The following is a 15,030-nucleotide window of genomic DNA, read 5'->3' on the forward strand; positions in this document are numbered from 1 at the left end:
AACGGGCTCGGTGCCCTTTATTGTGTTTGTAACGAAACTTCTAGCATGGACTTAGGTTGTTTGTCTTTGTCTTGGGTGCAGGAGGAGCCCCTGAGCCTCCGCCCGGTGCGAGAGGGCGGTCAAGGGCCCCCCTGACTTTTTTGTTCGACCCTCACATATCCTTTTTGTTCGGACGAAGGGGTTGTTTGCCGAGCCCATTCGGGTGCGAGCCTAGGCCGCTGGGTCTCGATAAGGTTGCAGGAAGAGCCCCCTAGCCTCTGCACGGAGCGAGAGGGCCATCGGGATTTCTCCTGGCTTTTTGTACGCCCCTCACGCATGAGGGTTTGTTTGTCGAGGCCCCTTTAGGTGCGAGCCTAGGTCGCAGGGTCTCGGCATATCTGCAGGAAGGGCTCCCTAGCCTCTGCACGGAGCGGGAGGGCCGTCAGGAGCTCCCCTGGCTTTTTGTATGACCCTCGCGCTTCCTTTTCGCTCGGAAGGAGGGGTTGTTTTGCCGAGCCCCCTCGAGTGCGAGCCGAGGTCGCTAGGTCTCAGCAAGGTTGCAGGAAGAGCCCCTAGCCTCTGCACGGAGCAAGAGGTTCGTCAGGGGTTCCCCTGCCTTTTTGTATGACCCGCATGCTTCCTTTTCGCTCAGAAGGAGGGGTGAAATGTGCCAGGCTACCCTCGGTGGGCACGAGCGTTGGCACTTTTCCGGTGAGCTGTTATCAGGTAAGTCCGAGTGGAGGCCCGTGCCCTGTTCGCTAGGGGACGGCTAGCAGTCCAGAGACACACTCCAAGAGTATCGGAGGGTTTCTCTAGTGGGTACCGAGGCTGTTCGCTGGGCCTCTGTGGCTCGACGCCTTCCTATGATGGGATCCCATTCGAAGACCTCCCTGCCGGTCTCGGTCATGACTTAGGGCGTCCTAAGCGTTTCGCTTGCTTGGGCCTCGGCCCCATGTGGGCTTGCCCATGGTCGTCCCTGACTCTGTTATCCTAGGGCAGCTGTCGAAACCCCTAGGGGCCCAGCCTTCGAACCCCTAGACCGTAATAGGCTCAGAGCCCGGTTCCTTCATCTGAAAGGAATAGGGCGGGGGGGAATATCTCCCCCATCGGCTCGACAATGGCTGGCGCGCCTTTTGAGGCGGTTTTCTAGGGAGACGAAACAACGCCTGCTGTCGCAGTGGTCGGGCGCGACGTGGTGGATGGGACGTAATTGTTCCCGTAATTAATGAGAAAAAGGTGGGCACGTGGGCGGTAAAATCGGATCAGGATTAACCGCGCCGGATCCAGGGGAAACTTCCCCGATTTCATCACCCGTCTGTTTCGCCTTTACCTTGTATAAATACGCAACGAGCCTCGCCCCTCCTCACCTTACCTTTCCTATGTTAGTTCTGCCCCCATCGAGCCATTGCTAGAGCAGCGGGCGTCGGGAAGAAGAAGGGAGAAGGGCGAGCCAGAGAGAGAGAGAGACTCACCACCGCATCCGAACCCTCCACCACACTCATGGCCAGCAACATCTTTGTCATCGAGGCAGACCCTTGGGATCCGTCTGACATCACCGTGGAGATGCTCCAGTCACTCGTCGACGGCGGACTCCTTCGTCCGGTGACGGACCCCAACAGGCCGGAGTGGATCGCTCCGTCGGGTGAGCCAGAGCTAAGGCCTCACGACGGCTACGTCGTGAGCTTTGTCTCCTTTCATGAGCGCGGCCTCGGCGTTCCGACGGATCGGTTCATGCGGGCGCTCCCGCACTACTTTGGCGTGGAGCTCCACAACTTCAACCCCAACTCCATCACGCAGGCGGCTATCTTTGTCGCTGTCTGTGAGGGGTACTTGGGGATTGCTCCCCATTGGGAGTTGTGGCTCCATCTCTTCCAGGCGGGGCACACCACTAAGCCAACGGGCATGTCGGGCATGAGGAAAGCGGTGAGGGCCAGTGGCTGCACTCTCCAAGTGCGTCAGGACCACCAGCACCTCTGCATCCCAGCCCAGCTCGCATCATCCAATCGTCGATGGTACATGAGCTGGTTTTATCTTTGCAACGGTGACGGAGGACTTCCCCCTACACTGGGCAGATTGTGAGGAGCTGTCCGGAGAGGTGGAAGTACGGCGTCCTGAGGAAGGATTAGCCCAAGCTGCAGCCGCTTCTAGAGGGGCTAGAGAGGCTGTGGAGTCGTGGCCTTACTGTAGCCATGGTCGTGGCTGCCTTCCACCGCCGAAGGGTGCTGCCGCTGATGGCTCAGTGGCGGCGCCTGTTCGAGATGAGGCCGGGTGAGCCAAATGAGGGCATCTAGATGTCCTCCTCTGCCCTTTCCAACAAGGAAAATCTTTGCCTGGTGGGGGAGATGGTGGAGGCGAAGCTGAGGGGCGGCAACCTGACCCCCATCGTGATGCGCCCGTCACGGGGGTTCCTCTCGCTGGTAAGTCGCGCGACGCTGCAGCCCCGAGCCTTCTCCATTTCTCCTTACTTCTCGTTCCCTTATGCTTGTTCGCCGTTCCTGCAGGGGATGAGGGATGTGCATGCCTCTCCGCCGCCCATCCCCAAGGACGCGAGGCGGTGGGCGATCAACCAGGCACACGCTAAGGCACAGAAAAAGCGGAAGGACGCCAAGGCGGCGAAGCACACGAAGAAGATCCTCGTGCGCGAGGAACTAGACAAGAGCCGCCACCAGCAAAGGAAGGATGGCCTCCCGTTGGAGGAGTCCCCGTCGCCATCGATATCAACGGATGCCTCGGACGGGGATGACGAGGGCAAGACGGGGCGAGGTCCCCTGGACCATCTCCCTGACGTAGGGGAGGCGGTGCCTGGGGCGTTGGCAAGCAGCCCGACGCTTCTAGGAGGAGGAGGAGGAGCTGCCCCGGGGTCAATAGTTGCCCACCTCGGGGCCAAGGCCAACACGCCCGAGGAGCGGGCATTGGGAAAGCGTGCCATCAGCCTGGTGGGCTCGGCGGCAGCGGTGGAGTAGGTGGCGGCGGGGGCGACGCAACTGCCCCCGTAGAGGACCGAGGGGGCGTCGGGGTCCATCAAGGACCATCCGGCGCCAATGGACACGGAGGCCGTGCCTCTGTCGCCGCCACCGCCTGCACGGACAAGGGTCGCCGTGGTGAAGCGGTTGCCACCCCGCTCGAGGTAGGTGTATTTTTGGTGGAGTCACAGTGCTTTCCGTCCGTCCTTTTGTCTTGTGCTGACCTTGTAAACACTTTGTCCTTAGCCGAAAGTGGCCTACAGAGGTGCCTACCTTAGCGCCCCTAAAAGCGCTCAAGGTTAACCCCAGCTTCACCACCCACTGGGTGGCGGAGGCGCAAGCCGTCCTGCAACGTGGCACGGCATCAGTGAGGGCCGACCCGAAGGAGCCGACCACCCAAGGAGGGGCTGCCGGGGTGGCCCTAACACAGGTGGGGGAGGGAGCGCCTTCGCCCCATGATGGGGAGGCCCATGGGTCGGATGGGGCCGAGGTTCCCTTGCCTGCGGAGGCCGCTGAGATCGAGGTCCCTATGGTTTCACAGGCCGGGGCGACGGAGGCCACGGCGCCTAGGACCATCGAGGTCGCTGTGGCGGGCGCCAGAGCCCCGGCGACCGCCGAGGCCACGGTGGTGGGGGTCAAAGCCCCCAGGACCACCGAGGCCACGGTGGCAGAGGCCAGAGCCCCCGGGACCACCGAGGCCACGATGGTGGAGGTCGGAGCCCCCGGGACCACCAAGGCTGACGTGATTGCGATGAGGCTATCGACCCAGGAAGTGGAGACGAGGGTCGTGGAGGCCTCGGGGGCACCCTTGGTTCAAGGCCCGCTGTCATTGCGGGAGAGCACCCGGGAGGTGGAAGTTCTTCCGATCTCCTCCGACGATACTTCCCAGGCGCAAGAGATGGCCGGCGCCGAGGTGGTCGGTGTCATGGAACAGCCGGTTCCAACCTCGGGCGAGGGAAGCTCAGCCCTCGCGCGAGTACGACCCGAGCCCCATGGGTGGGATCACCCACGTGTCTTGTGGCAGAGCTGGGACAACCCTAGGGTGGAGCCTCTGTTTGCCCTCGAGGACGCGGCCGACGGCGGTCGCTGGGACACGTTCGAGCAGTACCACCAGCTGGTGGAGCGGTCACTACGGACGACGCTGTCCGTGGTGGCCAACGATTTGCCCGGAGTCACCCAGGTTCGTGCTTTCTTTTCTCATGCAGTGGTCTTTTTCTGAGTTTTCTTTGTAGGGATTGACCCCTGTTCTGTTTCCCCTAGGAGCTCGAGACCTGGTCCCTTGGGAAGTCGGTCTTTCTCCGGCGGGAGAGAGACGTCTGGGACCAGCTTCAGCGGCAAAAAGGCCTTCTTACCAGCGCCAACGAGCTCCTATCGGCGCGGAGCACGGAGGTGGAGGACCTCTGCCTTTGTTGTGTCGACGCGAAGGTCGAGGCGGCCACGACTTAGGAGCAGCTCACCCCTCTGGCGGCGTGGGTCAAGGAGTTGGAGGAGGAGCTCACCCGCGCGGCCAGTGATCGGGACGCCTTCAAGTCTTGAGCCGAAGAAGCCACGGCCTCGGGTAAGGCTCTTGCTAGGCAGGTAGGAGCGGAAGAGAGTGCACACCAGCTGACGAAAGGCGCTTTGGATGAGGCCCTTGCAGTGGCTGAGGCCTCATGAACCGAGGCTATGGTTTGGAGGGGAAAGGCCGAGGGTGAGTCCTAGTCCCCTCATTTTATTCGCTTTATCTTATGTTCGCTCCCTAACTTCGTGGTGTGACGTAGAGCTAGGGAGTGAAGCTTCTAGGGTGGCCGAGGCTTCTCGGGTTGAGGCCAGTGCCTAAAGGAGAAGGCCGAGGCCTCTCGGGTCAACCAACGCTGGGAGCTGAAGGCCAAGGGTGAGTTCCGTAGGCTTCCGTCCTTATTTGGCTTGTTTTTCCTCTCGTTCAACCCCATTCCATTTCCTATGGTGCAGAGTCAGAGGCGGAGGTCACCCAGGTCGCTGAGGCTTCCATCGTGGTGCAGCCGGTGCTCGAGATCGAGATCAGGGAGCACGATGCACTGAAGGGTGCTGCTCGTGCCGCCTACGAGGCCCTGGTGGTCAAGGGGGTTCAGTCAGGCAGCTCCCTTGGGAGCCATCTGATTGTGCTGAGCGATCAAGTGCGTAAGCGGCTCTAAGGAGCGCTACATACGGGCGTCAAGTGCGCACTGGCCGTTATCGCCTCGCACTATGTCGGTGTTGACCTCCAAGCCATCAGCGATGGCTACATCTTGCCCGATGATGACGATGAGGCCAACGAGGTGGTGACAAAGCTGTTGGAGGCGGCGGAAGGCCCTGGCATAGCGCTGGCAACGTTGTTTGAAGAGGAAGTGGTCCCTCCCCCACCGTCTACCGATGCCGGAGGTCCTAAGCCCTGACCTAGGCCCAAGCGGCCATGTAAATAGAGTAGGAATTAACTTTGTATCGTAACGCTTGTGGCCGTCGAGGCCTTTCTTTTAAAGTACTCGTGTTTCTTTAATCGTTTGTCTTGTGTTTCCGAGCCTCTGCCCTCTTGTTGTCTCTGATCTGATTTCTTTGCAAAAAACCTCCTTGGAGCCTAAGCTGTCCCCTGGGCGAAAGGTGGTGAGGGAGCACTGTAGCCCAGAGGCTTAGGCCGCCTTGTGACTCTACCGGCCTTCTGGCCCTGAGACAGACTTTTGGTCCTTGGGTTTTTCGCAACCGATTCATCAGAGCGTGCTACAGGGTTCGGCGTAGGAATTTTTTCGAAAAACGACTAAAAAATGGTGCGTGGGACTTAGGGGGAATCCCCCATCTATCCTCTGAGGGAGATTCAGTTCTATGGTGGTAGAGCCGAGTCTCCCTTATAGTGTCATCGTATTGCTGAGACCAACAATAGGCTCGGGGGGGGGGGTTCTCGAAAAATTAGGACAACTAAAGAACGCTTTTCAATTGTATTTCGGAAAACAATATATACAATGCTTGGAATTTTAAGGGTAAAAGTGACGTAGTTGTTCTATATTCCAAGCGTTGGTGAAGATTTCACCCTTCTCGTTGGCTAGCTTGTAGGTTCCGGGCTTCAGCACTTGGGCGATGATGTACGGTCCTTCCCATGGCGGGGTCAGCTTGTGGCAACCCTTGTTGCTCTACGCTAGCCTCAACACAAGGTCACCTACCTTCAAGTCTTGTTTTCGGATGTGCCAGGCCTGATAGCGCCGTAGGGTTTGCTGGTATTTAGCTGAGTGCAGCAGCGCGACGTCTCGGGCTTCCTCCAGTTGGTCGAGGGCGTCCTCTCGGGTGGTGCAGTTGCTGTGTTTGTTATAGGCCTGTAGCATTGGGGAACCATATTCCAAGTCAGTGGGAAGGATGGCCTCGGCCCCATAGACCAGGAAGAAAGGCATGAACCCCGTGGCTTGGCTTGGAGTGTTCCTCAGGCTCCAGATGACCGATGGGAGTTCGGCGAACCATATCTTACCAAACTTCTTCAATTGGTTGTAAATTCTTGGCTTGAGTCCTTGTAGGATCATGCTGTTGGCACGCTCTACTTGGTCGTTGGTCCTTAGGTGTCCTATGGCCGACTAGGCCACACGGATGTGGTGGTCATCGTAGAACATCAAGAATTTTTTTTCGGTGAACTGTGTCCCGTTGTCGGTGATGATGGTGGTAGGGACCCCAAACCTGTGGATAATGTGAGTGAAGAACATCACTGCTTGCTCGGATTTGATTCGATTGATCGAACGAGCCTCGATCCATTTGGAGAACTTGTTAATTGCTACTAGTAGATGGGTGTAGCCCCTGGGGGCCTTTTGCAGAGGCCCGACCATGTCGAGCCCCCACACAGCGAACGGCCACGTGATGGGGATGGTTTGGAGGGCTAGGGCTGGAAGATGTGTCTGTCGAGCATAGTACTGGCATCCTTCGCAGGAGCATACTAGCTTGGTGGCGTCGGCAACCGCCATCGGCCAGCAGAACCCTTGGCGGAAAGCGTTTCCTACGAGCATCCGAGGCGCCGCATGGTGCCCGTAGGCCCCTGCGTGCAAGTCCCAAAGCAGGGCTCGGCCTGCCTCGGCGGTGATGCATCGTTGGAGGACACTGGAGGGACTTCGCCTGTACAATTCATCATTGCAGAGGACATAAGTCTTGGCTCACCGTGCAAGCCATCGGGCTTCAGTCCTGCCACTAGGAAGCTCCCCTCGATCAAGCCAATCAAGGAACGGGATTCGCCAGTTCGCGTCCTAGTCAGTCTAGGGAGGCTCGGTGTTGACTTCCATGACCTCGGGCTTGGTCGAGAGAGTCTCGGCAGCGGAGGGGGCGTCGAGCCCCGTCGTGGGTTCGACAGGTGGGCCCTCCTCTGCTACCAAGATGTGGTCAATGGAAGGTTTGTGGAGGTCCCTGATAAAGACGTTCGGGGGGATCGGAGCCCATGCCAAGGCCATCTTTACCAGTTCGTTGCGCGGCCTTGTTGTACTTCCACGCAATATGGTTTAGTTTGAGACCGTCGAACTTGTCTTCTAGGCAACGTACCAACTGGTAGTACGCCTCCATTTTGGGGTCGAGGCAGTTTGACTCCTTCATGACTTGATCAACGATGAGCTGTGAGTCGCCCTGGATGTCGAGACGCCGTACCCTAAGTTCGATGGCGAATTGCAAGCTGTTGACGAGGGCCTCATACACGGCTGCATTGTTGGAGGCAGCGAAGTGGAGCCGCACCATGTAGCACATGTGTACTCCGAGGGGTGAGATGAAGAGGAGGCCTGCGCCTACCCCGGTCTTCGTTAGAGACCCGTCGATGTACATGGTCCAGCATTCTATCTAGACTTGAGCAGGTGGTAATTGGGTGTCGATCCACTCAGCGACAAAATCGGCCAAGACCTGAGACTTAATCGCTTTCTGAGGTGCAAAAGTCAAGGCTTCCCCCATAAGCTCGACGGCCCACTTCGCTATCCTGCCTAAGGCTTCCCGGTTATGGACTATCTCTCCCAAGGGGAAAGACGATACCACAATCGCTGGGTGGGACTCGAAGTAGTGACGTAGCTTGCGCCGAGCTAGGACTACGGCGTAGACTAGCTTCTGGATGTGGGGGTAGTGTGTTTTGGTCTCGGAGAGCACTTCGCTGATGAAGTAAATAGGTCGTTGGGTGGGTAGAGCATGCCCCTCTTCCTGCCTTTCTATTACTACGGCAGCGCTGACCACTTGGGTCGTTGCGGCGACGTAGAGTAAGAGGGCCTCGTCCCTGGCCGATGGTACTAGGATGAGAGGATTGGTGAGCAGCGCTTTGAGCCTGTCGAGGTCTTCTTCGGCCTCGGGGGTCCAAGAAAAGCGCTCGAATTTTCTCAAGAGTCGGTAAAGAGGCAAGCCTTTTTCGCCGAGGCGCGAGATGAAGCGGCTCAGGGCGGCAAGGTATCCCATGACCCTCTGTACTCCCTTGAGGTGTCTGATTGGTCCCATGCTGGTTACGGCCGAGACCTTCTCTGGGTTGGCTTCGATGCCGCGTTCCGAGACTATGAATTTCAAGAGCATGTCTCGGGGGACCCTGAACACACACTTCTCGGGATTGAGCTTGATGCCCTTCTCTCTAAGGCATTTGAAGGCTATCTTCAAGTCGTCGATGAGATCCTCAGCCTTTCTGGTCTTGACCACGATGTCGTCCACATAGGCCTCAACAGTTTGCCTAATGTGGTCGCCAAAGACCTGGGTCATGCACCGCTGGTACGTGGCCCCTTTGTTTCTAAGGCTGAAAGGCATAGTCATATAGCAGTACATGCCGAATAGGGTGATGAAAGAAGTCGCAAGCTGGTCGTACTTTTTTATCTTGATTTGATGGTAAGCAGAGTACGCATCGAGGAAAGATAGGGTCTCGCACCCTACAGTGGAGTCAACGATCTAATCGATTCAAGGTAATGGGAAGGGGACTTTTGGACAGGCTTTATTCAAACCGGTGTAGTCTACGCACATCCTCCATTTCCCATTTTTCTTCCTAACTAATATGGGGTTAGCCAACCACTCCGGGTGGGACACTTCCTTGATGAACCCGGCTGCCAAGAGTTTCTGCACTTCCTCGCCGATGGCCCTACGCTTTTCCTCATCGAATCAACACAGGCGTTGCTTCACCAGTCTAGAGCCTGCCTGGATGTCCAAGGCATGCTCGGCGACCTCCCTCGGTATGCTCGGCATGTCCAAGGGACTCCATGCGAATATGTTGGCATTCACACGGAGGAAGTCGACGAGCACGGCTTCCTATTTGATGTCGAGGGTGGCGCTGATCCTCAGCGCCCGGTCGTCGAGGTAGGCGGGGTCGACCGGGACGAGCTTGATGGCCTCCGCGAGCTCGAATGCCCCTGTACGACGCTTGGAGTCAGGCGCCTTGCCACCGAGTTGGTCGAGGTTGGCGATGAGGGTCTCAACCTCCGTGGGAGCCTCAGCGTACTCGATGCACTCGACATCGCAGTCGTATGCATGTTTATACGTGGACTCAATCGTGATGACACCATTGGGACCCGGCATCTTGAGCTTGAGGTAGGTATAGTTGGGGACTGCCATGAACTTGGCATAGCACGGCTGCCCTAGGATGGCATGGTAGGTTCCCCTAAACCCAACCACCTCGAAGGTAAGGACCTCCTTGCGGCAGTTGGAGGGGGTGCCAAAGCAAACGGGAAGGTCGATGCGCCCGAGGGGTCGCATGTGTTTCCCCGGCACGATGCCATGGAAAGGTGCAGCGTCGCCTCGGAGCCTCGACCGGTCGATTTCCAAGAGCTCCAGGGTGCTGGCGTAGAGGATGTTGAGGCCGCTGCCTCCGTCTATCAACACCTTAGTGAGCCGGGTGTTGCCCACGATTGGGTCGACAACGAGCGGGTACTACCTGGGATTTGGGACATGGTTGGGGTGGTCATCTCGATTAAAGGTGATTGCCTCCTGAGACCAGTCGAGGTACCGGGGAGTGGCCACCTTGACCGAGAAGACCTCTCGGCGTTCCCTCTTTCGCTGCCACGCCGTAAGGCACACCGAGGGTCCGCCAAAGACCATGAAGGCGTTGTGTACCTCGGGGAACCCATCGTCCTTGTCATCGTCCCGGTCGCCGGTGCCTTTCTACTTGGCGTCGTCATCGGGGAGTCCGAGCCTAGCGTAGTAACGCCGCAGCATGGAGCGATCCTTGAGGGCGTGCTTTATCGGGCCCTGGTGGTAAGGGCAGGGTTTCTTAAGCATGTCGTCGAAGGGCCTAGGGCCCCTAGGACCTCGGGGATTCTTGCGTTCTATGGCCATGACCAGATCAGCCTCGAGGACGGCCCGCTTCCCCTGGCGATCCTTTTTCTTTCTTTTGGGGAGGTGGGGAACCGAGGCCTCGGAGGCCTCATCCCTCCACTTCCCCTTGGCGTCGTTCTTGGGGAAGATGGCCCCTACAGCCTCTTCGCCCGAGGCGAAGTTGGTGGCGATGTCGAGGAGCACGGCACGTTCCGACCTAATTCTCGGACCAAGTCTCGGTAGGTGGTGCCAGAGAGGAAAGCCTGGACGATCTCTGAGTCGCCGACGCTGGGCAACTCGGTGCACTATTTAGAGAAGCACCGAATGAAGTCTCGGAGAGACTCGTCTGGTTTCTGGCGATAGCTCTTAAGGTCCTAGGAGTTTCCAGGGCGCACGTATGTGCCCTAGAAATTCCCAACGAAGATCCTAACCAAGTCGCGCCAGTCGTGGATCTGAGAAGGAGGAAGGTGCTCGAGCCAGGCTCATGTCGAGTCTGACAAGAGCAAGGGGAGGTTGCGGATGATGAGCAGGTCATCGTCCGCGCCACCTAGCTGACAAGCCAAACGATAATCGGCAAGCTAGAGTTCGGGATTGGTCTCGCCGCTATACTTCGTGAGGTTGGCTGGTTGTCGAAACCGGGCTAGGAACTGAGCGCTACGGATGGCCCTGCTAAAGACTCGAGGACCAGGCGGATCAGGAGAAGGACTGCGATCCTCTTCACTGTCATAACGGCCACCTCGGTGTGGATGGTAGCCTCGGGCGGGCCCTTCATTGTCGTGGCGTCGTCGTCTGCTGACCACCTCATGGTCTGCCTACACCTCGCGTTGGTTGCCGAGGCGGTCGAGCCGCCCGGGGACCCCGTGGGCTGTTGGCGCCCGAGTGGGCTCAGGACGAACCGAGGCCTCCCTATCCTACCGATGCGGTGCCGAGGGGAGGTCCAAGGCGGCCCCGTGCCACCGGGAGGCGGAACTCTTGGCCTGCTGCACCGCGGTGGTCTCAAGGAGATCCCGAAGCTCGCCGTGAACCCGTCGCCCTTCCGTGGTAGAGGGCTCGGGCATTGCGCACACTAGCATCGCTGCAGCCACGATATTCTGGCTAGCGTGATTGAAGATTGGGGGACGATCATCCCCTTTGTCGTCGTTGATGCGGTGGTGCACGTCGCGGGCCTGCCACCGGGCTCCTCCGCCATCACCACGACCCTGCTGCTCTTGCTCGAGAGTGTTTCGGAGCTGATGCAGAAGAAGTCGATCTTGCTCGACCTTGGCTTGAAGCTCACGGAGCTGCTCCAGGTCCGGGCGTCGAAATTGTCCGAGGGCAAGGTTCTCATTCCGTGCTGCCGATGGGACAGTTCGTGAAGGTGTGGCATCGCCCATTCCCTGATGAAGTGGAGTACGGTTGCCTACCCCCTCGTCCTCGTCGCCTGTGCTTGGCATCCCAAGTCCGACGTGTAGGCACTCATGAGTGGGATCGTAAGTACCTTCATCGTCAGAGTCGGAGTAGCCAAAGCAATAGTCACTTGCGGCCATGAAGCGGCACATGGTTTCGCGGTCATGGAGGTCGGAGAAATCCGCTCCGGCCCATGCCTCGTCCTCCTCCGAGGAGTCGGCGTGGGTGTGAGTCGACGTGGTGGTGTCGAAGTCGAGAGCGAAGTGCTGGCGGCGTCCTGAGAGATCCGCGTGAGCAGAAGCGTAGGCGTAAGCATAAGAGGCGACGGCATTTCTCAACCCAAAGGGGTATGGAGATGGTGCCGTCGTCTGGCTCTGCTCCGCTGGAGTTGGCCCCTCAGGGAGTGGTGGAGCGGAGCTTGATATCGGGGCGTCGTCGGGTGCCACCGGCATTTTTCCCTTGTCCAGGCTCAGGCTAGACAGGTCCCCAACCAGGAACCCTACGCCAACAGCTGGTCGTAGGATACTGGCGGAGAGCGGCGAGTCGCCCTAGGTTCACGTAGCATCGGGGTGATCCTGCTCGCGTCGTGCCCGGCGAGTGCGGTGAGAGCGGTCGCCCAGGCGCCGCCTGCACCTGGGCTGTCGGTGTGCGACGTCGTCGTCGGCAGGCGGGGCTCGGGGTGTGAGGAGTACCATGTCGTACTCGTGCCCTAGAGACATGAACTCCAGGCTCCCAAACCATACCACCGTGCCGAGACGCAGCGGTCGTACGGGGTCTGTCATCCGGAACTTATTGGGATGACAAAATTGACACGCAGAGGCCCCTACCTGGCACGCCAACTGTCGGTGTTTCGGACTGGGGGATCCTCAACCAACTAGTAAATTTATACCGCGTGTTCCCGATCCTGGATGGTGATGCAAAGAGACACAAGGTTTATACTGGTTCGGGCAATTGGTGCCCTACATCCAGTCTGAGAGATCGATCTTGTATTCTTTGCACCGAAGTACTTGTAGTAGGGGGTTACAAGCTAGGTGAGAGAGGGAGCTAGTCACAGGTCTCGGCGAGGAGTGATGCGGACTGCTTGAGACGTTGCTCTCAGGCAGCAGGGAAGTGTGCGTGTTACAGAGTGTTGCTTTGGTGGGTGCCTGTGTTCCTCCTAGAAATGGCCCAAGTCCTTTTCTTTTATAGTTGAAGGGAGGCCAAGGGTAGTATGTGTGCTAACTATATGGCATCGTGCGAATGGAGGCGGCATGTCCGAGCCCTGTAGCCTTTTCCTGTGGCGGTGTGGTCATCGGAGTGGTCCGTCCTTGAAGTGCTAGGGCGACGTGCTGGTCACATCCGATCCTGTGCGTCATGGGAGCTCCAGGGCCGCCTCAAAGCGGACGCGGCGGTCAGCGTGTGGGTTGTCGTAGATTGACTGCGCGCAAGGCCGAGGCTCGGTTGGTGCCGAGGCCGAACCGTGGTGGGGGACTCGGCAGATGTGAATCTCGAGATGGCCGAGGCCCTGACGTAGAGTGCCGAGGCTCGGAGGGAGCGGTCGATCTGGTACGCTGGTTCGGAGGCAATGATGGCCCGGGCCAGACTTCCCATGCTACGCTGTCTTCAGGGCGTGTGTTATGGGGCACAGCGTAGCGCCGGCCCTGATTGTGGGCACAATGCCTGAACACAGTGGCCGGTAATCCCCACCGTGCCTTATCTTAGCCGGTATGGCGTTGATGCGACTTCTTGTCCCGTCGGCCACTCCGTGGTGTCGAGCCTTTGTCCGGCTGAGATTGGGAGAGTGGTTGACGCATTAATGGAACGTGACATGCTGTCGGAAAGGCTGGTCGAGGCGGGAGCGACGGGTTATTGACAAGCCAGCCTCGAGCGATACGGAGAATAGCTGTCTTGTTCGAGGCTGTACGCACGGGGTCTCGGACGAGACAGAGATTGGGATCCTTGCCGAGGCCTCACGCGAGAGGCCTCGCGCGAGGCGGAGATTTCGTAAGGGTGTCGAGACCTCCCGTGCGAGGCCTCAGACGAGGCAGAGAGCCGGTGGGTCACGACGGGGCTGGTGATGAGCCCATGGCTTACCTTCTGGCTTTGTTGTTGACGGAATTTAAGTGACTCTTTTGGTGAATGCTCGGGGTACTCCGTTTTATGGTACCCGACAACCGCAGATCCATACCAGCTACATGAACATTTTTGCTAAGGTGGCATTGCTAGGGTGACATGTATTTTTCATTTAACCCCACAGTTTTATTTTTCTTTTAAAAAAGAGCCTCTTTCTCCTCTCTCACCTCCCATAGCCAGCGCCCTGTGGTCCAGCGCCAGCTCCACGTCGACGTGCACGTTCACGGTCCCAAGCCCGAGGTCGGCCATCAACCGCAGCGCCGCCTCGGGAACGACCTCTCGTCCAGGAAGTAGAGCACGCCAGCACCGTCGACACCCTGTCGTGGTGAGCAGGGGCGAGCTAGAGCGCATCGACGCGGGCGTCACGCAGAGGCAGTATAGTGGAGCAGGATCTGCGCCGAGTCGTCGGCTTATAGCCCCGGCCGTGTCGCTGGAGGGGCAGGTGGCGCGCGCGCCCCCGCACTCGGAGCCGGAGGAGGGCGCGGGCGTGTGGCTGGTGATGGTCCATGCTGGCCTGTGCGGCTGTGCACGTCAGTCTGCCTCCTTTTGCCCGGCCTCAGCGGTAATGACGGGGCACTGAAGGCGACGCGAGAGACAACCCAGAGCCCCTTCCTGCGTGTCCAGGTCTCATCATGCGTGCTGCGTGTTCACGTCCCGCCGCGGCCCAGCCCGGGCCCCGTCCGCGCGCCTCGTGTAGCACATGTGCGTACTGAAATATTCGGCCACTGTTGTTCACGCTACACACGGATGCTAGCTGCAGGCAAGGTTGAGGAATGGCAAGCCTTTCATGGGTTCCGGCTGACGGCGGCAGAGGTGTTGTCGGTCGTCCCGGCGCTCGGCCTGTTAAGCTGTTGCTGTGCGCCAGCAGCTCCTTCCCTACGGCGGCACCAGTCGCGGACGGAGAGGTACAGGTGCTTGCCTGCCGCCAGCATCTCCACCGTTTGCCGTGGCGTCAGGATCTCCGTCGTCAACGCCCACGTCGTCGCCATCCTCAGCTCGTCGGCCTACACCAGCAGCCGCGACAGCGCGGCCTTGTAGCTGTCCAGCGCCGCGTCCACCTCGGCGTCCGCGCCGGCGCAGGTTCCGCGAGCAGAGTCGAGCGGTGCCGCCGTAGCCGCCGCCGCCGTGGCAAGCTCGCCGCGCTGCCTCACGATGGGCAGGAGCGTGCGGTCGGCGATGTCCTCCTACAGGGTGGCGAGCTGATCCGACAGGGCGTTCTCCGGTGCCCTGTCCTCCCGCAACAGCGCGCGCCTGCGGGTGGCATGGTCCTGTTACGTGAGCATGCACCGCTCCACCACGGTCCGCAGCTCGGCCTTTGCTCGCTCGCAGTCACAGCGACGACGGCGGACGGCGCTCTACGCTTCCTCTGGTATGCCGT

The 15,030-nt window shown here is 59.2% G+C and overlaps 1 protein-coding gene across 1 annotated transcript; it reads right to left on the reverse strand.

Moving 5' to 3' along the window:
* Positions 1-7,283: 7,283 nt before the first annotated feature.
* On the reverse strand, positions 7,284-7,628 carry LOC136455303 (uncharacterized). The gene has a single exon (XM_066455391.1). The coding sequence runs from the start codon at positions 7,626-7,628 to the stop codon at positions 7,284-7,286; it is 345 nt and encodes a 114-aa protein (XP_066311488.1).
* Between the last annotated feature and the right edge of the window lie 7,402 nt (positions 7,629-15,030).

Source organism: Miscanthus floridulus, chromosome 5, assembly GCF_019320115.1.
Source record: "Miscanthus floridulus cultivar M001 chromosome 5, ASM1932011v1, whole genome shotgun sequence".
In the NCBI taxonomy this organism is placed as follows: Eukaryota; Viridiplantae; Streptophyta; class Magnoliopsida; order Poales; family Poaceae; genus Miscanthus; species Miscanthus floridulus.